This window comes from Vicia villosa, unplaced genomic scaffold (assembly GCF_029867415.1).
Source record: "Vicia villosa cultivar HV-30 ecotype Madison, WI unplaced genomic scaffold, Vvil1.0 ctg.002061F_1_1, whole genome shotgun sequence".
NCBI lineage: Eukaryota > Viridiplantae > Streptophyta > Magnoliopsida > Fabales > Fabaceae > Vicia > Vicia villosa.
In genome coordinates, this window is record NW_026705825.1 from 175,509 (window position 1) to 191,728 (window position 16,220).

Here is a 16,220-nt window from a genome sequence, read left to right on the forward strand (position 1 = left end):
ATTAACGATGATTTTAACTGGAGAAGAAGAAAAATTAAAATTCCTAATTTTAGAGATACAATTTTTTAATTTTTTAATGAAATCTTTTAAAAAAATTAAACATAAAAATACTTAACTCTAGAAGGATTTTAAAAACTTACTGTTGGTTGGTCTGCAAATCATAATTCAACTGAAAAATAAAAATGTTGTTACAAAAATATAAAAGTTCGTACTCTACCTCTCTCATGATACTATCCACGAGCATTATCAATTTGTTTATAAATAAAAAAATTTAATATTAATTGTTGATAATTGTGAAAAAATATATATGCTTTATTGACACATTATTTTCCTCACATGTAAATTAATGTTTAATTTAAATCACATTAAAATTAGAGTTAATTAAAAATCAATTTTAATAATTTTATAGAAATCAAAAACATATTTAATCCTTAAAATAAAAAGGCAAAATATCCTTTTTCGTCCCTTAACTTTACCTCGGGGTCCATTTTGGTCCTTCAATTTTTAAACCTACCTGGGGGTCCATTTTGGTCCTTCAATTTTTAAAATGTTCAAATAGACCCCTTATCTATTAAAAAGGTGGCACGTATTTCAAAAACTTTGTCTTCACCATAGTTTGAACTCAAGACATCTATAATATAAGAAAATCATATGCTCTGGAAAATACCATATTGTCCTTCTATTACCAAATTTAGCCACGTTGATGCTTTGCCCATCTTCCTTTTATTTTGCTTCTACTACCAACCCTAATATCTCTCTCTCTCTTTCGACTATTCTTCTTCCTCAAATTTCTTCCTCTTTCTATCTCTCTTCTCTCTCTTTCTTCTTCTCTTTCTCTTCCTTCTCTTTCTCTTGAGATAAAACTATAATCCCTAATCTAAATAATTTTTGCGTTTCCGAAAGACATATGATTTCGGCGAAGTGAAAATCGTTGCTCGGTGGATCTGCTTCTCCTCTTTCTGCTTTTTAGGTATGTTCTTCTTTTTGGATTAACAAGTTTGATTTTTTACATTACTTTTTGTCAGTGATATAATGATAGGTTTGAATGTTATGAAATTTTAACTTTAGGATTTTCTTTCTTTTTGGTATTTGAATCAAGGGTTATTTGTAGGTTTTTGTAAAGAGGCTGTCCGAGGAAAAAATGGATGGTTTGAAAGAGTAGGTTTTGCACTATGTCGGTGTTGGTTCGCGGTGGGTGACAAATACTATTCTGAAACAGATTCGATTTCAACTTTCTCTTTGTTTTCTTCTAATGTTGTTTATATGTGCAGATTTCAAATTTGGAGTAGTATGTCCTTTTGATTGATAACTCAAACAGCAGGTAATGGTTAGTCTGGAGTGACTTTGTAATTTTTAATTTTAACTTATATTTGATTTTTGTAGATGAATATATTATTGGATATGTATTGTTATTAAGAATTTTTAAGATACATGAATAGAACTCACTAATTTTTTGCTGTGACATATCAGTTAAATTTGTGTTTCATATTTTGTTTCTTCCAACTTTATGAGGTCTAGACGGTCGGTTGCTGGTGTGGTCTTATCGCCTTTGCCGGTCTTTTCTTCAGGTCCTTTTTCTAGCGAGTTTTCGTCGGGGAAGCAAGGGAAATCGAAGGGGACGGAGTTCAAGCAGGCGATAAAAGTTGGAGAAGAGGGAAACAAATACTTTACTCGTCGCATTTATGGACCGACATCCACCGTTTGGGTTCTGATTAATCTACAACTGCTGATACAATGGTAGGTTTGATAGTTATAAAATTTTAATTTAGGGTCACGTGACATCAGTCTGTTAATCTATTCGTCATATCGAGAGACATCGTGTACGCTTATTGATAAAACTTTTTTGCTCCTTACTTCGCCGGTTTATTTTTATATGAAGTAATTTGCTCCTTACTTCGCTAATTTGTAATTATATGAAGTTATTTTAATATAATACACCATTTACTTAGTGCGGCCACTGCTAGCCACCTATGTTTGGTTATATTGTTTGGTTAACATTGTACGGTTTGCGATCTATTTGTTTGCTGCTTTTTTGAGACTTACTTCGCCGGTTTGTTTTTATATGAAGTAGTTTGCTCCTTACTTCTCTAATTTGTAATTATATGAAGTTATTTTAATATAATACTCCATTTACTTAGTGCAGCCACTGCTAGCCACCTCTGTTTGGGTATATTGTTTGGTTAACATTGTACGGTTTGCGATCTATTTGCTTGCTGCTTTTTTGAGATCTTCGATTTGTGTTAATTGTTTTATGAGATCCTCTTTTTTTGTATTGAGATTTGTTATATTTTTATTGCTCATTTATATTTATTTTCTTGGGGGTTGAATTGCTAACACAGGTGGTGGATGTACTTAGAGACAATAAGAAAAAAAGACACTGTGACGCAAGGGAAAGCCTAATGAGATAAGCATTGGTTGGGAAATTGATAAGATCTACAAGTTTGACGGAGGGTAGAAACTAACTCTTGAAAGCATAGCTTCTTCCTATTTATACTTAATGATCCTTATTGAGGTATACTTTATTTTCTATTTACCAAACTTATGACATGACTTTTATAATTTTCAAGATAACATGATGTTTACATTTTTAACTAACAATTGTATGTTATGAAACAGGAAACATCCAATGATCTTGTGGTATGATTTATTTTTCTATTTATCATCATGTACTCTTTTTTCTTTAATTTTTAAAATAACGCATATATGTTTTAACTGAAATGATGTATACTTTTGAAGTTGTTCTTTAAGAGCTCTAAGTCTAGTGTTTGAATGAATTAGGAGTCCCTGGTTTTGTTACAAGGTTTCCTTAGGAACCACACTTTGCTTAAAGATTGACATGATGTCTGATTGTCATTAGTTCAAAATAATAAGTTTTATGCTTTCACCATTTTTATATTCAATCTGTATCTTTTATGTATTTATCTTATCTTTATATTTCACAGTTCACACTTTCCTTTTCATTAAGCATATATCATTTTCCGTGGTTATTGACAAGACAAAATTGTTAACTTCAAACTATCATAATTGGTTGAGCATCAAATTGAATGATCTTGAGTATAATATTTCTTAATGAGCTTTGAATCCAATAAGGTAGCTCGTCGCATCTTCTTTTCAATGATGATATACAGGTAAAGTAGCATAGTCGAAATTTGACTTGTGCATAGTTTCTGTTATTGATTGTGTTCTACTTTGATTCAATTCTGGGTACAACTTCTGTGGTTGGTGCAAGCACAAATTGTGTGAGTGTTGTAAACTCTTGCAGACTACATGCAGTCATGCTCATGACATAACACGACCTTTATTTCATTGCAGATTTCAAGAGAAAGTCCTATATGAGTGAACTCTGTTACTGATTGAGATCCTTATACTCCATATGATGCACAAATATTTTAATGACACGTGATACGTCCCGAGTACACGGAGAATTGTGCTTTCTGACAAGTGACAAAGCATTTGATCAAGTGTCTATTAGTTGGCTTCCTTCCTTCTGACATGGATCGGTATATATGATGTATATATGTTAATGTATATAGTTGCAGTTTGTGATCATCTCTTTGTAAAAGCTCATATGATGCTATATGTGGATCTGCCATGAATGCATAGTTAATTATATAACTATTTCTCTGCTCAGGTATGGAATGAAACATTTTTGTTGTTGCTTAGTATAATTGATTCAGTACTATGGAAGGGTCATTTGCAGGGACCAATTGATAATTTGCTTACACTAATTATGATCATTTGCAGCACTTGCAACACCAGCATTCCACTACTCCCTTTATAAGATATATGTATGTATGTTGCTGCAGGACTGAAGATAGTGGTTTATGTTCTTAGGAGGGCGGTGGCAGTAGTTGCATCATCGATAATATGAAAAGCTATATATGTTTCTGTAGGTGTTTTTTTCTGCATTTTTTGGTTGTCCGCTGTGGTCCGCTCTAGCCTCTGTGCAGACTCAAGCAATCAATCACTTTTGTCCTGTTTTTTTTATTTTATTTTGTGGTGCTGCAGTGTATCGCCGATTTTCTGTTGTGCGGTGTTGTTTCTGGTTGTTGTATTGATGATCTCAACGCGTAAACTTCGTTGTTTGGAGCAGCTGGTGGTATGAGGAATGTCATGTGATGCATATAGGTGTTATTTCTAAGTATGTGTTTCAAGTATAGCAGTTGTCATTGGGTGTAGTTATGTTTTTATTTTTTAAGGATGTGGTTATATTGTGTTATGAAAAGGCAACTTTGGTGTAACTGTTATTTATTTGGTTTGTTTTTGCTTTTGGCCTGGTGTATATAACACTGATGTAACTTTGTATTTTTTGTGCTATTCTGTTTTAATATACTGCTTTTGGTAATTAGACATTAAGCATTAGTACAAATTGTTGAGAAAGATGGTTTGATAAAGCAATTTAAGTTGAGTTTCAGAACTTCTATAAGTTTAGTTTAAGATTATGAAAACTGGTGAGGATGTTGGAAAACTTATGTTGTAGGTCTTGAGAACTTACAAATAACATTTTGTACTGCTATTTTATAAGTGAGCTAGATTTAATTGTAGTAAACTCTCATGGTCTTTTAAGAGTATTTGTTTTTAATGTAAAAATAATTTTATGATTACTAAATTATTTCTCATCATCACGTCACTTTGTTATAACATTTTTAAAACAATTTACAACTAAATTGAATGTATATGTAATTATTTAGTTATATATTTAAAATATAATAAATTATTTATAAATATAAAATATTTGTAATTTAAATAAATAAATAAATATTATAGAATATTATTAAAAGAAATTAAGCATTTAGTTATTTAGAATAGGATGCAATACACATAAAAACATTAAAAAAATAAAACTTATACAAATCAAACTCAGATTTTATCTTTTAATTCTTAAATTTTTAATATTTATTCTATTATACACGGGAAAGTTATTGATCAAAATATTGATTATTAACGGGACATGAAGTTATTTGAAACAAATGCGCCTCCCGTACCAGAACCCGTGCAAACGCACGGGTTTCTATCCATTTTTATTATATTTTATGAACATCTGTCGCAACACACCCTTACCCGTTGGAACGCACGAGTATTCAGACCAGCATTCATAGGAACTCACGTGTTATTGTATTTTTTGTACAATTAAAAAAATAAAATAAAATATATTTAAAATAATGTATGAATTCAAATACGATAAACATGTGTTGTATTTTAATTATTTATGTTACTAATATTTTTATTTTAAAATTATTTTTAATTAAAGATAAAAAAAATGCACGTCAAATACGATAGACATTACAGTTATATGATCAATTACACAATTTTTTATCTTCTATTATTCACATATTTTATATTAAAATTTGTTATTGATCTAAATGTTTTTACGGGTACCAGACATTTTTCTATACATTTAATTAATTTTTTTTACGGGTACCAGACATTTTTCTATACATTCAATTATTAATTTTTCACGGGTACCAGACACTTTTCTATACATTCAATTATTATTTTTTCACGGGTACCAGACATATTTCTATATATTCAATTATTATTTATTAACAGATACCAGACATTTTTCTATTAAAAAAATATACTTTTGAAATAAATGCGCGTCCCGTACCAGAACCCGTGCGGACGCACGGGTTTGTTACTAGTTTTAGTTATGGTACAATTGGGTTTACCACTAGGCTATGCTCATTTTGGTTGCTTTCTTTTCTTTCTGCAGCTACTTATTAACTACTGCATTAGTTGATTTCTTTTACTTCTACATTAATAATTATTATTATTATTATTATTATTATTATTAACTACTGCGTTAGTCATAATATTATTATTATTATTATTATTATTATTATTATTATTATTATTATTATTATTATTATTATTAGTAGTAGTAGTAGTAGTATTATTACTATTAATATTATTAATATTACTATTAGTATTATTATTATTACTACTAATATTTTTAGTATTAATACTATTATTTTTTTTTAATACTACTACTATTATTATTATTATTACTATTATTATTATAATCTCTATTATTATTATCTCTATTATTATTATTATAATAATAATAGTAATAGTAATAATAATAATAATAATAATAATGATAATAGTAATAGTAATAATAATAATAATAATAGTAAAAGTAATAATAATAATAATAATAGTAATAATAATAATAATAATAATAATAATAATAATAATAATAGTATTAGTAAAAATAATAATAATAATAATATTGCAGCCATTTATTATTATTCCAAAATTCTAATAATAATAATAATAATAATAATAATAATAATAATAACAATAATATTAATAGTAATAATAATAATAGTTATAATAATAATAGTAATAGTAATAATAATAATAATAAAATAATATAGTGAAATTATAATAGTGAAAGTAATAATAATAATAATAATAATAATAATAATAATAGTAATAGTAATAATAATAATAGTAATAATAATAATAATAGTAATAATAATAGTAACAATAGTAATAATACTGCAGCCATTTATTATTATTCTAAAATACTAAAAATACTAATAATAATAATAATAGTAATAACAATACTTATAATAATAATAATAATAATAATAATAATAATAATAATAATAATAATAATAATAATAATAATAATAGTCAAGATTTTTTAGTTGAAACAAAATGGTTGCGGTACTTAAATAAGTAATTACAGAAAGAAATATGGTTAACAAAATGTGAAATGGCCTAGTGGTATAGCCAAATCCTTATTAACCATGATGTCTTTGGTTCGAGCCTTGGTGAGAGCAAAGTATGTGCCACCTTTTTAATAGATAAGGGGTCTATTTGAACATTTTAAAAAAAATTGAAGGACCAAAATGGACCCCGAGGTAAAGTTAAGGGACGAAATACTTACCACTAAATACTTATTCATTCTCATTATAATTGTCTTACTTGTGCTCTTTAATTTTGTTTTAATTATTTTTTTTACAAATATATAAATTCTATTCAAAGAGACGCTCAACAACACTACAAAAGGATAATTCAAACTTCATATTAGGAATACATCCTAACCAAGTCCTAAAACCTATACTTCTATCAAAACCAACTATACGGTGGGCATATGTTAGCTACGATTTTCGACGTTGATAGTGGGGTATGAATTTAAAGACCACTTTATAACGAGTAACTTAATATGGTACTCCCTCCGTCCCACAATGAGTGATTCAGCCCACCATTTCACACAATTTAAGAAAAGTGGTTAAAAGTAAGAGAGAGAATAATATTTTTACTATATTACCCTTATTATGTATTGGAAATGATGAAATTTTTATTAATTAGAGGGTAGAATTGGAAAAAGTGTATTGGAAATTGAAATGGGTCATTCATTTTGGGACATCATTTTATTCCAAATGGGTCACTCATTGTGGGACGGAGGGAGTAGTTAGTTATTGCCAGTCAAAGTCGATCTAGTGTTTTTTCTTGCTCTCAAAGAATTAGCGTATTTTTTGTGGTGACTACGAAGCAGTTATTTCACTTGCGAAGGGATGAGATCAAATACCAACCATGCACATGAGTTTGGATATCGAAAACACGTGGAAGCAAGCCATCAACCTCGAAGCCACGTAATAAGAATACGTGTCGAGCATGCACATAGAAATCACAGAAGACAGTTGCAAATTTAGTAGTATATATAGGTAACTCTGGTGTCGGGGTTAGGGGTCAAAAATGACATACGACACTCCAAAAATTTAAAGTATCCGTATCGCAGAGAGAAACAAGTTTGTGAGACAATGTATGATCTTATGTACCATCTTTTCATTTCTTACGCATTTTATTAAAGCAATTTCCTTTATTTAACTTATCTCCTCATTTTTTTCCATCACTTTTATTTTACTTTACATCTAATTCGACTCAATTGATGATTTCCTTTTAATTGCTTTTTAATCTTCAATACAACTAATGGATAATCTGAACAAATCTAAGAATTCTTGCACAAATATGTTCTAGGATTTACTAGTCAATCCTGCAAGTAACCATATTTGTAGACTAGCGCTTGTTTGCCAAAAATACCACTAAACAACATCACATTTCAAGATTCCAAAAGAAGATCATTCGCAAGATACAGACCCCAAATCACTGCTAGTAACTTCGCCAAGCATGGCTCCACTCTCCCCTAGTTTCTATGTTGAGAGGGTAAGTCCATTGTTGTTGTCCCTAATTATGCAGCCAAAGGAGTAGACAATATCGTGGAAGCATCCTGCATCAACCTGGAGGAGAAAATGATCCTTGGAAATAGAGAGTTGTGATGTAGATTCTGGGAGAAAGTGCAATGACTTCATCGGGGGATTTGCTTGATTGAAGTCTACCAGGGCCTCTTGTAATGCCTGGTGTTATATTCATTCAATAGCTATTAATAAATTATGGTGACATAGAAATTGGATGAATATATTACACCTTACTCTAATGGACTTAATATGAGTTATTAGTCAAATTAGTAGTAACTATGATCATTATGGTCTTTCACTCATTAAATAGAATTAGGTTTTGTTTGGCTATTCACTCTCATCCCTCTTGTAAAACCAGAATTTTGTGAAAGAGAATAGAGAAAAGGAAGAAACGTGAAAGAGGAAGGGAAAAAGAGTGGAGGTCATCGCCATCAAGCCTTGCATGCACCAAGATTCGGCCTTAGACTCTGATTTTCGTACTCAACCTTGATTCAACTTCATCTCCTTCATTCGGTGAGTCCTTAGATAGAAAATTTAGGGTTTTGCATGTTGGGTACAATTGAGGTTTAGGGATTTTGAGAGATAATGCATGAATCATTGATACTAACATGCTTTTGGTGATATCTACTAGTTGTTCATGCTATATATTGGTTGGGTATACTTCTGATTCGTACATGCAGGTGGATAGAAAGAGTTAGGATGCCCCATGGCAGAACTGAAGTGTTATGCGTTTTTCTGCAACAATGATGGTCTGCTAAGCGGACTACGGTCGCTTAGCGGATGCTGTTGATGATTTTTCAGAAGTCGCGAGTCCGCTAAGCGGGCCAAGGTCGCTTAGCGGCTGTAGCTTGGAAATTAAAATTTATCGCGATCCCGCTAAGCGGATGATAGTCGCTTAGTGGATTATGTTCAATGCAGAAACTTTGCTTTATCTCCTTGAGTGCAGTTTGGTCCCGTAATCGGAACCGGACTCCTCTCTGATTTATAATGCGTGTCTGTGGGCTATATGTGATGCTTTATAATCTACTATTTAGAATTTTCATAGAACTATTCGTATATGTGAATTATGCAATTAGAGTGAGCTAATCCAATTGCTCTTGTTTACTACTTTATGCTTAAGCATGAATCCTATGTTGTGATGAAATACAAATAATTGCTAATGCCTGTTGTTTCGGTTAAACATTCAGGATTGATTGCATTGTGTGACTTGACGCTTGATATACGTGTGTATGCTTGAATCAAAACGGGCCGGGGGCTAGGTTGGTTTATGACTCGGGCTTTGTGACCAATGAGTTAGCCCCGATCATGTGATCCAGGGCTCACACCTGAGCTACCGTTACAGTGTGCTTGTGAGGGTCATGAGGCATTTCCCACTTGGCGTTAACATACTTGCGTGCTCGGTATAGTGGGGTTATGAGGCCATGTAGGCTAATACATGGCGGTAACTCACCACTAGTGAAGTCAAGTAGACTAAGCACTAGGCTTTCGCCCGATGGGCTCATGTGTCAAGATGGCGTTTTGTACTCGGCATTAACACACTTGCGTGAAGAGGGTTAATGGGACAATCACGCCAATTAGGCTAAGGTCATCTCGCGGCCATTTAGGCTTGTGCGAACCCGTCTAATCATCTTGTAGTGTGCGTGTACAAGTCTCTTGACAATAGACATGGGTGTAACTCATCGAGGGTGTGTTTTATAACCTAGTTGAGGCGTTAACGCGTTTTTGAATTCCCCGTACATGGATATGGGTTTGCATACTTATTTGCTTATACAAATTGTATATTTGTGACATGATGAGTCCGATGGTGGACAAATCACTTGTTTGCTCCGTACTTGTACCGGGTGTGAGGATAAACCCCGAATCAATGGTGGATTCGGTTTTGTGATGTATGTACCCTATAGATCTGAGTGGATCCATAGTATAGGTGGACTCACTGAGATTTAGTAATCTCATCCCATTTCAATTCTTATTTTTCAGGTGGTTCGAGGCAAGATCGTGGCAAAGGTAAGATAGACTAGCCCTTTGGCGTTTCTTTATAGATGCTTATCTTTTGCTCTGTTTTCGTGCCTATCTTAGTATTATATTTTTAGATGATGTTCTAGTTATGATGTATTATTTTGGCCATGATACATTCGGCTTTTGTATTTCGTACTGATGATGTACTTCCATTTTCTGCTGCGATATTATGTATCGTTGTCTCTATGTACCATTATTAATACTTTACGCATATTATTCTAGACATATATGTGTGGGGTGTCACACCTCTATAGATTCCTCTACAATTGATATCGGAGAGCTTGCCTTCTGCTGAAATATAAGGTTTTTTCGGGCTTCCCAGATCTTCCAATGAGTGTAACATGACAGTTGCACGTAGAAACTATCAGCACCATTTAAGAATGTTTCAAGCCAATCAAGGATGTCCATGTTAGGAGGAATATGACAACCTAGAGGGGTAGAAAACCAAACTTGTTTTGAAAAGTGACAGTGCATCAAAAGATGTTGAGCGGTTTCAAAATTTGCTTGACATAAACCACATAGAACATCCACCTTCATACCTTTCTTTTGGAGATTTGTCTATGTAGGGAGAATCCTCTTAGTTACCCTCCACAAGAACTCTTTGATTTTATTTTGAATTGGGGTATTCTACACATTCTTCCACAATTTGTCCAATTTAAAAATAGATGGTCCGGGTCAAAAGTTAGCTTTGTCAATACTCAGGTACCTGTAGGCTGATCTTATAGAATAATATCCATTCTTCTCAAGGTTCCAAATAATTTTTTCCTCTAGTTATCTTGCAGATAAAGGGGTGCTAATGACCTCTAAAGTTTCATCCAGCTCAAAATATCTCCCACTAAGTCTCTATTCCAGCAGTGTAAAACTTGATCAATGAGATGACAAACCATCATATATAGGCCAATGGTACGAATTGGACTTTTTATGTTAAGACAAGATAAACCAGATATCTAGTTATCCTTCCACACTCATCCTATTTACATTGTCGATCTCCCATCTTTAACCTTTTTTCACCACCTCACTAACATTAAGGATACTCCTCCTAGGGAAAAACCCGATTGAGCTTCAAGAATTGAGCTTCTAGGATAGTAATGACTTTTGAATATCCTCCCCATCAAGGATTTCTCACTAATTAGAAGGCGCCAAAAATGCTTCCCCAGCATACTGATATTGAAATCAATGAAATTTGGTTTTGATGATAACAATGGAAGAAAATAATTTTATTGTCTAACATTTATTATAAGTGTTGAAATATTTTAAATAGATTATATATACTCTATTATTTGGAATGAGAAAGAAATTTTAACTTTCATTTAATGATTGTTTTGTTTTAAAATGAATCCGAAAGATATCATTAGATGTATTGATCATTAAGCAATTTACGGAACATTTATTGAACCATCATCTGGGTGTGTATTTAGAAGCCTTCGCTTTATTACCCGTTGTCACATGTTTTCAATGTTATCCTCTAGATATGAGCTACTCAAGCAATCATTAATTTATTTGGTCAACTCAATGTTACAAGTCAATAGCAAGGACAGTGAATTCTCTTCTAAACAAATTTGGCCCATGACTCCGATTAACAAAAGGGGCCATAGAAAGAGTGACCACATGGCGCCTGGAAAACATCATGAAGTACTTAGTAAAAATTTCTTGTGTCAAATGCCACGTGTCAGCGGAAGTAATTAAAGCAAGTCTAGTACCTTCGATCTGTTGGTTTTCAACTTCTTTAGTATGGTCGGTTGGTATAGCTACCTTCAAATAAGACTCGAGCGTGGCATTAAGATAGAGTTGTAGAAGCCAAAAAGGGCAAGAAACCAAAAGGTTACTATCAGGTTCAAGATTTTTTAGGGCATGAAATGCAAGCCCCAGTGATTAATAAAAGGAGCTTAAGATCAACTGGCTTAGACATTTTTTTCCTTCATGTAACTAGGTAACCAAAATGGAAAACTTATTGGCTACCTGTAGAGAGATGGAACACAAAATATAGTGTGACAACCAAAGTGTCAAAAAGGTGATGTGTTCTTCTTCTGACACGTCTTCAGTTTAGTCTTCAAAATAGTCAGCCATGAAGTTGCTGAAGCTAGCGCGCTTAGAGTTGAAGTCGAGGACATTTTCACTCTATAGGGTAGTATCAAAATTTTCACCAGTCAATCGAAAATCAGTGATAGCGGCTATATCGAACAAAGTCGGTGTAATTATTTTACACTGGATTTGGAAGGTGTTTTTCGAGCTTTCCCAGAATTGCAGTGTTACGATGAGCATGTTTGGACTGTACCTAGAGCCAACCCTAGACAATTAGATCAAGTCGAAAAGACCTTGGTTTTTCCAAACCTGTGCTTTCTTTGATTCCACTTTGTTTATCCACTGAGTATAAGCTTTCTACTTGACATAAGGTGCAAAATGAAAGACACGCGTAGGAACACTCATGAAGCCTAGATCATAGTGGTTTTTCAAAGAGACACGAGGCTTGGTGCGATAGTAGCAAGGGAAGATTTCCCTCACCTTCTTCGTATTTAAGGTAAGGTTAGAAAACATACCCAAAAATGCATGTGCATTGTTAGAAATGGAGAAGGGAATCAGTACCTAGAATTTCTAGATTAGAGCTTTCTCTTCCTCCATTGGTCGCTTAGGAACGTAAGCTTGGCTCCCAACAAGAATGGGGATTTTAATGGCTGCAACAAATGCTAGCATTTTTTCTGGGTTTGATGAGGATGTCATTGTTTAGTAGCTTTGAAGAAGATGAAATTTGAAGGAAGATTGTGATTTCTTCTAAATGTTGGGAAGTTGAGGTTTAAGTGGAGAAAAAGAAAGAATGGTAAAAGAAGCGGTATTTATAACCATACGGAGAGACTCTTAATTTCTCCTTTTCTTTCTTTTGAAGATAGACACTTAGCACCCTTTGTCTAACATGTGTCTCTTTACTCTTCTGAATTCAAAGTTGGAATAGAAAAGGTTATTCTTGTGTGTGGCCCACGATCTTCTTGGGCAACCAAGCCATGATGGTGATTATTTTGGTGCATGTATCGAAAAGATAGTTTTCATAAAGTGGTTATGATGGCGATGACATCATCGCATTACTTTGAGTAGTGTTGGAAATTTCAAAAACGTCACATTTCATTCAAATGGTCAAAAGTGCCATTTTTGGGAGGGGAATTCGTTAGCTTGGAATTTTCGACATGATGAGCCCGGAAAAGAGAATATGATATATAGTTGAATATGAGGGCATTCGGTTATATTTTCGACAAGAATAATTTTTATATCATTGGTGTCAAACTCAACACATCTGCCCTAAGTTTTTGGACTTGGGATTTTTTTCCCAATTTATGGGAATGTTTTTCTCATAACTCGACAGGTTGAGCCAGTGACCACGACAATTAAGACAAGGTGAAAAGATCAGATTGAGTAGCTTTTTTAACGTCTTCCAGAGATCGAAGACACGTGGGAATAAGTTAAGAGATTTAAAATTACACAGAGGGTTGTGTGTCGAACACTGAAGACATAGTCATTGTAGATTGTTATTTATGTACTAGTATATATAGTGGTTATAGTGTTAGGAATGGGTTGGAAATACAATTATAAAATCTCTATAGAACTCAAAGTATCCAAGTCAAAACGAGAAACGAGATTGTGAAGAATGTGTACGATTCTGCGCACCAACATTTATTTATTAAATCTTAACATTTATTTTGCTTTTGTTTACTTCGTTTCCAGCCTTTATCATTGTTTTTAATATACTTTGTAATAGACTTCGACACAGTCGAAGTGGTTAACTTCATTCCACTTTCAAATGTCTTTCTCGTTATTTTCTTAACAATCAACTTTAAATTCATAACCACATTCGAACACTTTCTCTAAAAATTATGCACAAATGTCTTAGGATTTTCTCATTTGATCCTGAAAGCAACTGTGCAAAACTAAGTGATTGCTTACCAAAATCACAGGTAAACACGTCGACAACGGTTAACTCCTAAAGATCTTACACATATCCCATTACTTAGGCTTTCATGTTCTAAATTGCTTTCACGCGTCTTCAAGGATATAACTGCCAAGAAACCAAAAATCATGATGATGACTATGTTGATAACTGCTTCGAACCTCCCAACCGCCTTTAAAAATATATGTTTCAGTTTCATAGCACTTGTCAAAACATATCTTTACTTAACCGACTTTTAGACTAAAAAAATATGTTAAGTCCTAGATAACCGGTGACCTTGTCGAACTTAACCATTTTTGTCGAAAATTCTTTTTGAGATTTTGGACTTGTTTTAAAGAGAGAGTAATCATAATCTTGTGGATCTGATCTTGAGATTCTTTCAAATCATTCTCACTATACTTTGTCTAGCGCTTTTGGGTGACGTAGTTGATAAGTCGAAGTCTTTTCAATCTAGACTTCCTAACACTTAGCATTTTCAACATGGCTACCCAACATTCTTCATTGACTTTTCTCCAGCTAAAATTATATATATATATATATATATATATATATATATATATATATATATATATATATATATATATATATATATATATATATATATATATAATTTTTGGAATCACGTATCATGAAGCCGGGGGCAAGAGTTTTAATTAAAAAAAACATAAAGGCAAATTTAGGAATATTGACTCGTTTATATAGTAGATCATGAAAACATAGACAAACACATTCAGTGTTTCTTCCTCTGGTGCGCCATTCAAGAGAAAGAGACACACACAGAGAAGTTAGTAATTAATTTCGATTTGTCTTGCTGATCCACTCCTTCCATTTTATAAATCACACCCCCCAACTCTATCAACATAGCTATTAACAACACCTCAATTCTATTTCAATGTCTTCTGATATCTATACTTTCGATATTTCTCATCACACACATTCAACTCCAAACATATTCTCCTATGATCCTTACTACCCTTTCGATTTCATTGATGCAGTTCAAGAGGATTTCAACAATTCTTTAGACCCTTTTTCCCTTTCTTCCCCAACCACCAACCATGCGCTACCACTAACAAATGGTTTAAATACAAACACTGAGCTTGAAGATTATCATAATAACACAGTCATGGATTCCGCAAATTTTCAGTGGCATGAATTGAACTCATCTGAAAATAGTTTCTTCACCGGACAAATAAGAAGGGCAAGCAGTGAAGGCGATTCCCAAACGGAGGAAGCAAAGTTGTTGAAAGTAGGGCGTTACAGTGTAGAAGAAAGAAAACAAAAAATCTCTAAATACAGAGCAAAGAGAAAACAGAGGAAGTTCAACAAAATTATTAAGGTAAATTTAACATTAATTCATTAATTAAAGATTCCACAAAGATTCTTTTTTTTTCTAAATATGGATGGTTTGTTTTTGGTACCATTACAGTATGAATGTCGAAAGACACTGGCCGACAATAGAACACGCATACGTGGCAGATTCGCACGTAACGATGAAACCAGTGAGATTCCAAAAACTCCATGTTCAAAAACAGCAGAAAGGCATTGTTCTGAAGATGAGTTATGGGTAATTACGACTTTATAAATTCAATCTTAGAATTTACATTATTAGTTAATTATTAATATGGTCTTGATATTTCTGAACTTCTTTTATTTAGGTTGATCTGATTGAAGGATTAAATGAAGATCATACATCATGTTTTTATTTAAGCTGATACAGTACTATTTTATGTTGCTCATAATACTATTAATAGTAGAAGTAAAGATCGTTTTAATCTAAATTGTATTTAATTTTTTTGTGAAATAAAATTGTTTGTTTTAAGGTTGATGATTGATTGACAAAATTTGATTGTCATTACAATTAAAAAGAAAGTAATTTGCAAAGTTGGATAAACAATTACTAAATCGCAACTATGATTTTTTTGACAAGAATAAAATTAACTCATATCATTAAACAAATGAAAGTCAATACAAGTAGGAACAACATTAACGAAATTACGCTTAAACTAAGAATTGACCGCCTTAACTAACGAGTCGGCGATCATATTCACTTGACGCTTAAT

At 32.6% G+C, this 16,220-nt stretch overlaps 1 protein-coding gene and 1 long non-coding RNA gene across 4 annotated transcripts; both read left to right on the plus strand.

The window, feature by feature from the left end:
• Positions 1-755: 755 nt before the first annotated feature.
• On the plus strand, positions 756-4,307 carry LOC131637636 (uncharacterized). 3 transcript variants are annotated; one of them, XR_009294376.1, is made up of 9 exons: positions 756-970; positions 1,112-1,191; positions 1,272-1,321; positions 1,569-1,737; positions 2,340-2,512; positions 2,617-2,637; positions 3,313-3,500; positions 3,807-3,889; positions 4,009-4,307. It is a non-coding gene; the product is annotated as an uncharacterized LOC131637636 (long non-coding RNA). The 3 variants fall into 3 exon arrangements; XR_009294377.1 differs by having other exon boundaries at positions 1,100-1,191; positions 3,313-3,889; XR_009294375.1 differs by having other exon boundaries at positions 3,313-3,889.
• A 10,577-nt stretch (positions 4,308-14,884) lies between these two features.
• LOC131637649 (zinc finger protein CONSTANS-LIKE 5-like) lies at positions 14,885-15,926 on the plus strand. Its single transcript, XM_058908253.1, has 3 exons — positions 14,885-15,496; positions 15,587-15,724; positions 15,816-15,926. Exons 1-3 carry the CDS (start codon positions 15,053-15,055, stop codon positions 15,870-15,872), a joined length of 639 nt encoding a protein of 212 aa, XP_058764236.1. The 5' UTR covers positions 14,885-15,052; the 3' UTR covers positions 15,873-15,926.
• The last annotated feature ends 294 nt before the right edge of the window (positions 15,927-16,220 follow it).

What these genes read in the sequence shown, in the direction of transcription:
- LOC131637649 (XM_058908253.1), top strand. Translation starts at nt 15,053, where the DNA reads ATGTCTTCTGATATCTATACTTTCGATATTTCTCATCACACACATTCA. An exon ending in AGTTCAACAAAATTATTAAG is followed by an intron (nt 15,497 to 15,586) that starts GTAAATTTAACA and finishes GTACCATTACAG; the next exon opens with TATGAATGTCGAAAGACACT. An exon ending in GTTCTGAAGATGAGTTATGG is followed by an intron (nt 15,725 to 15,815) that starts GTAATTACGACT and finishes TCTTTTATTTAG; the next exon opens with GTTGATCTGATTGAAGGATT.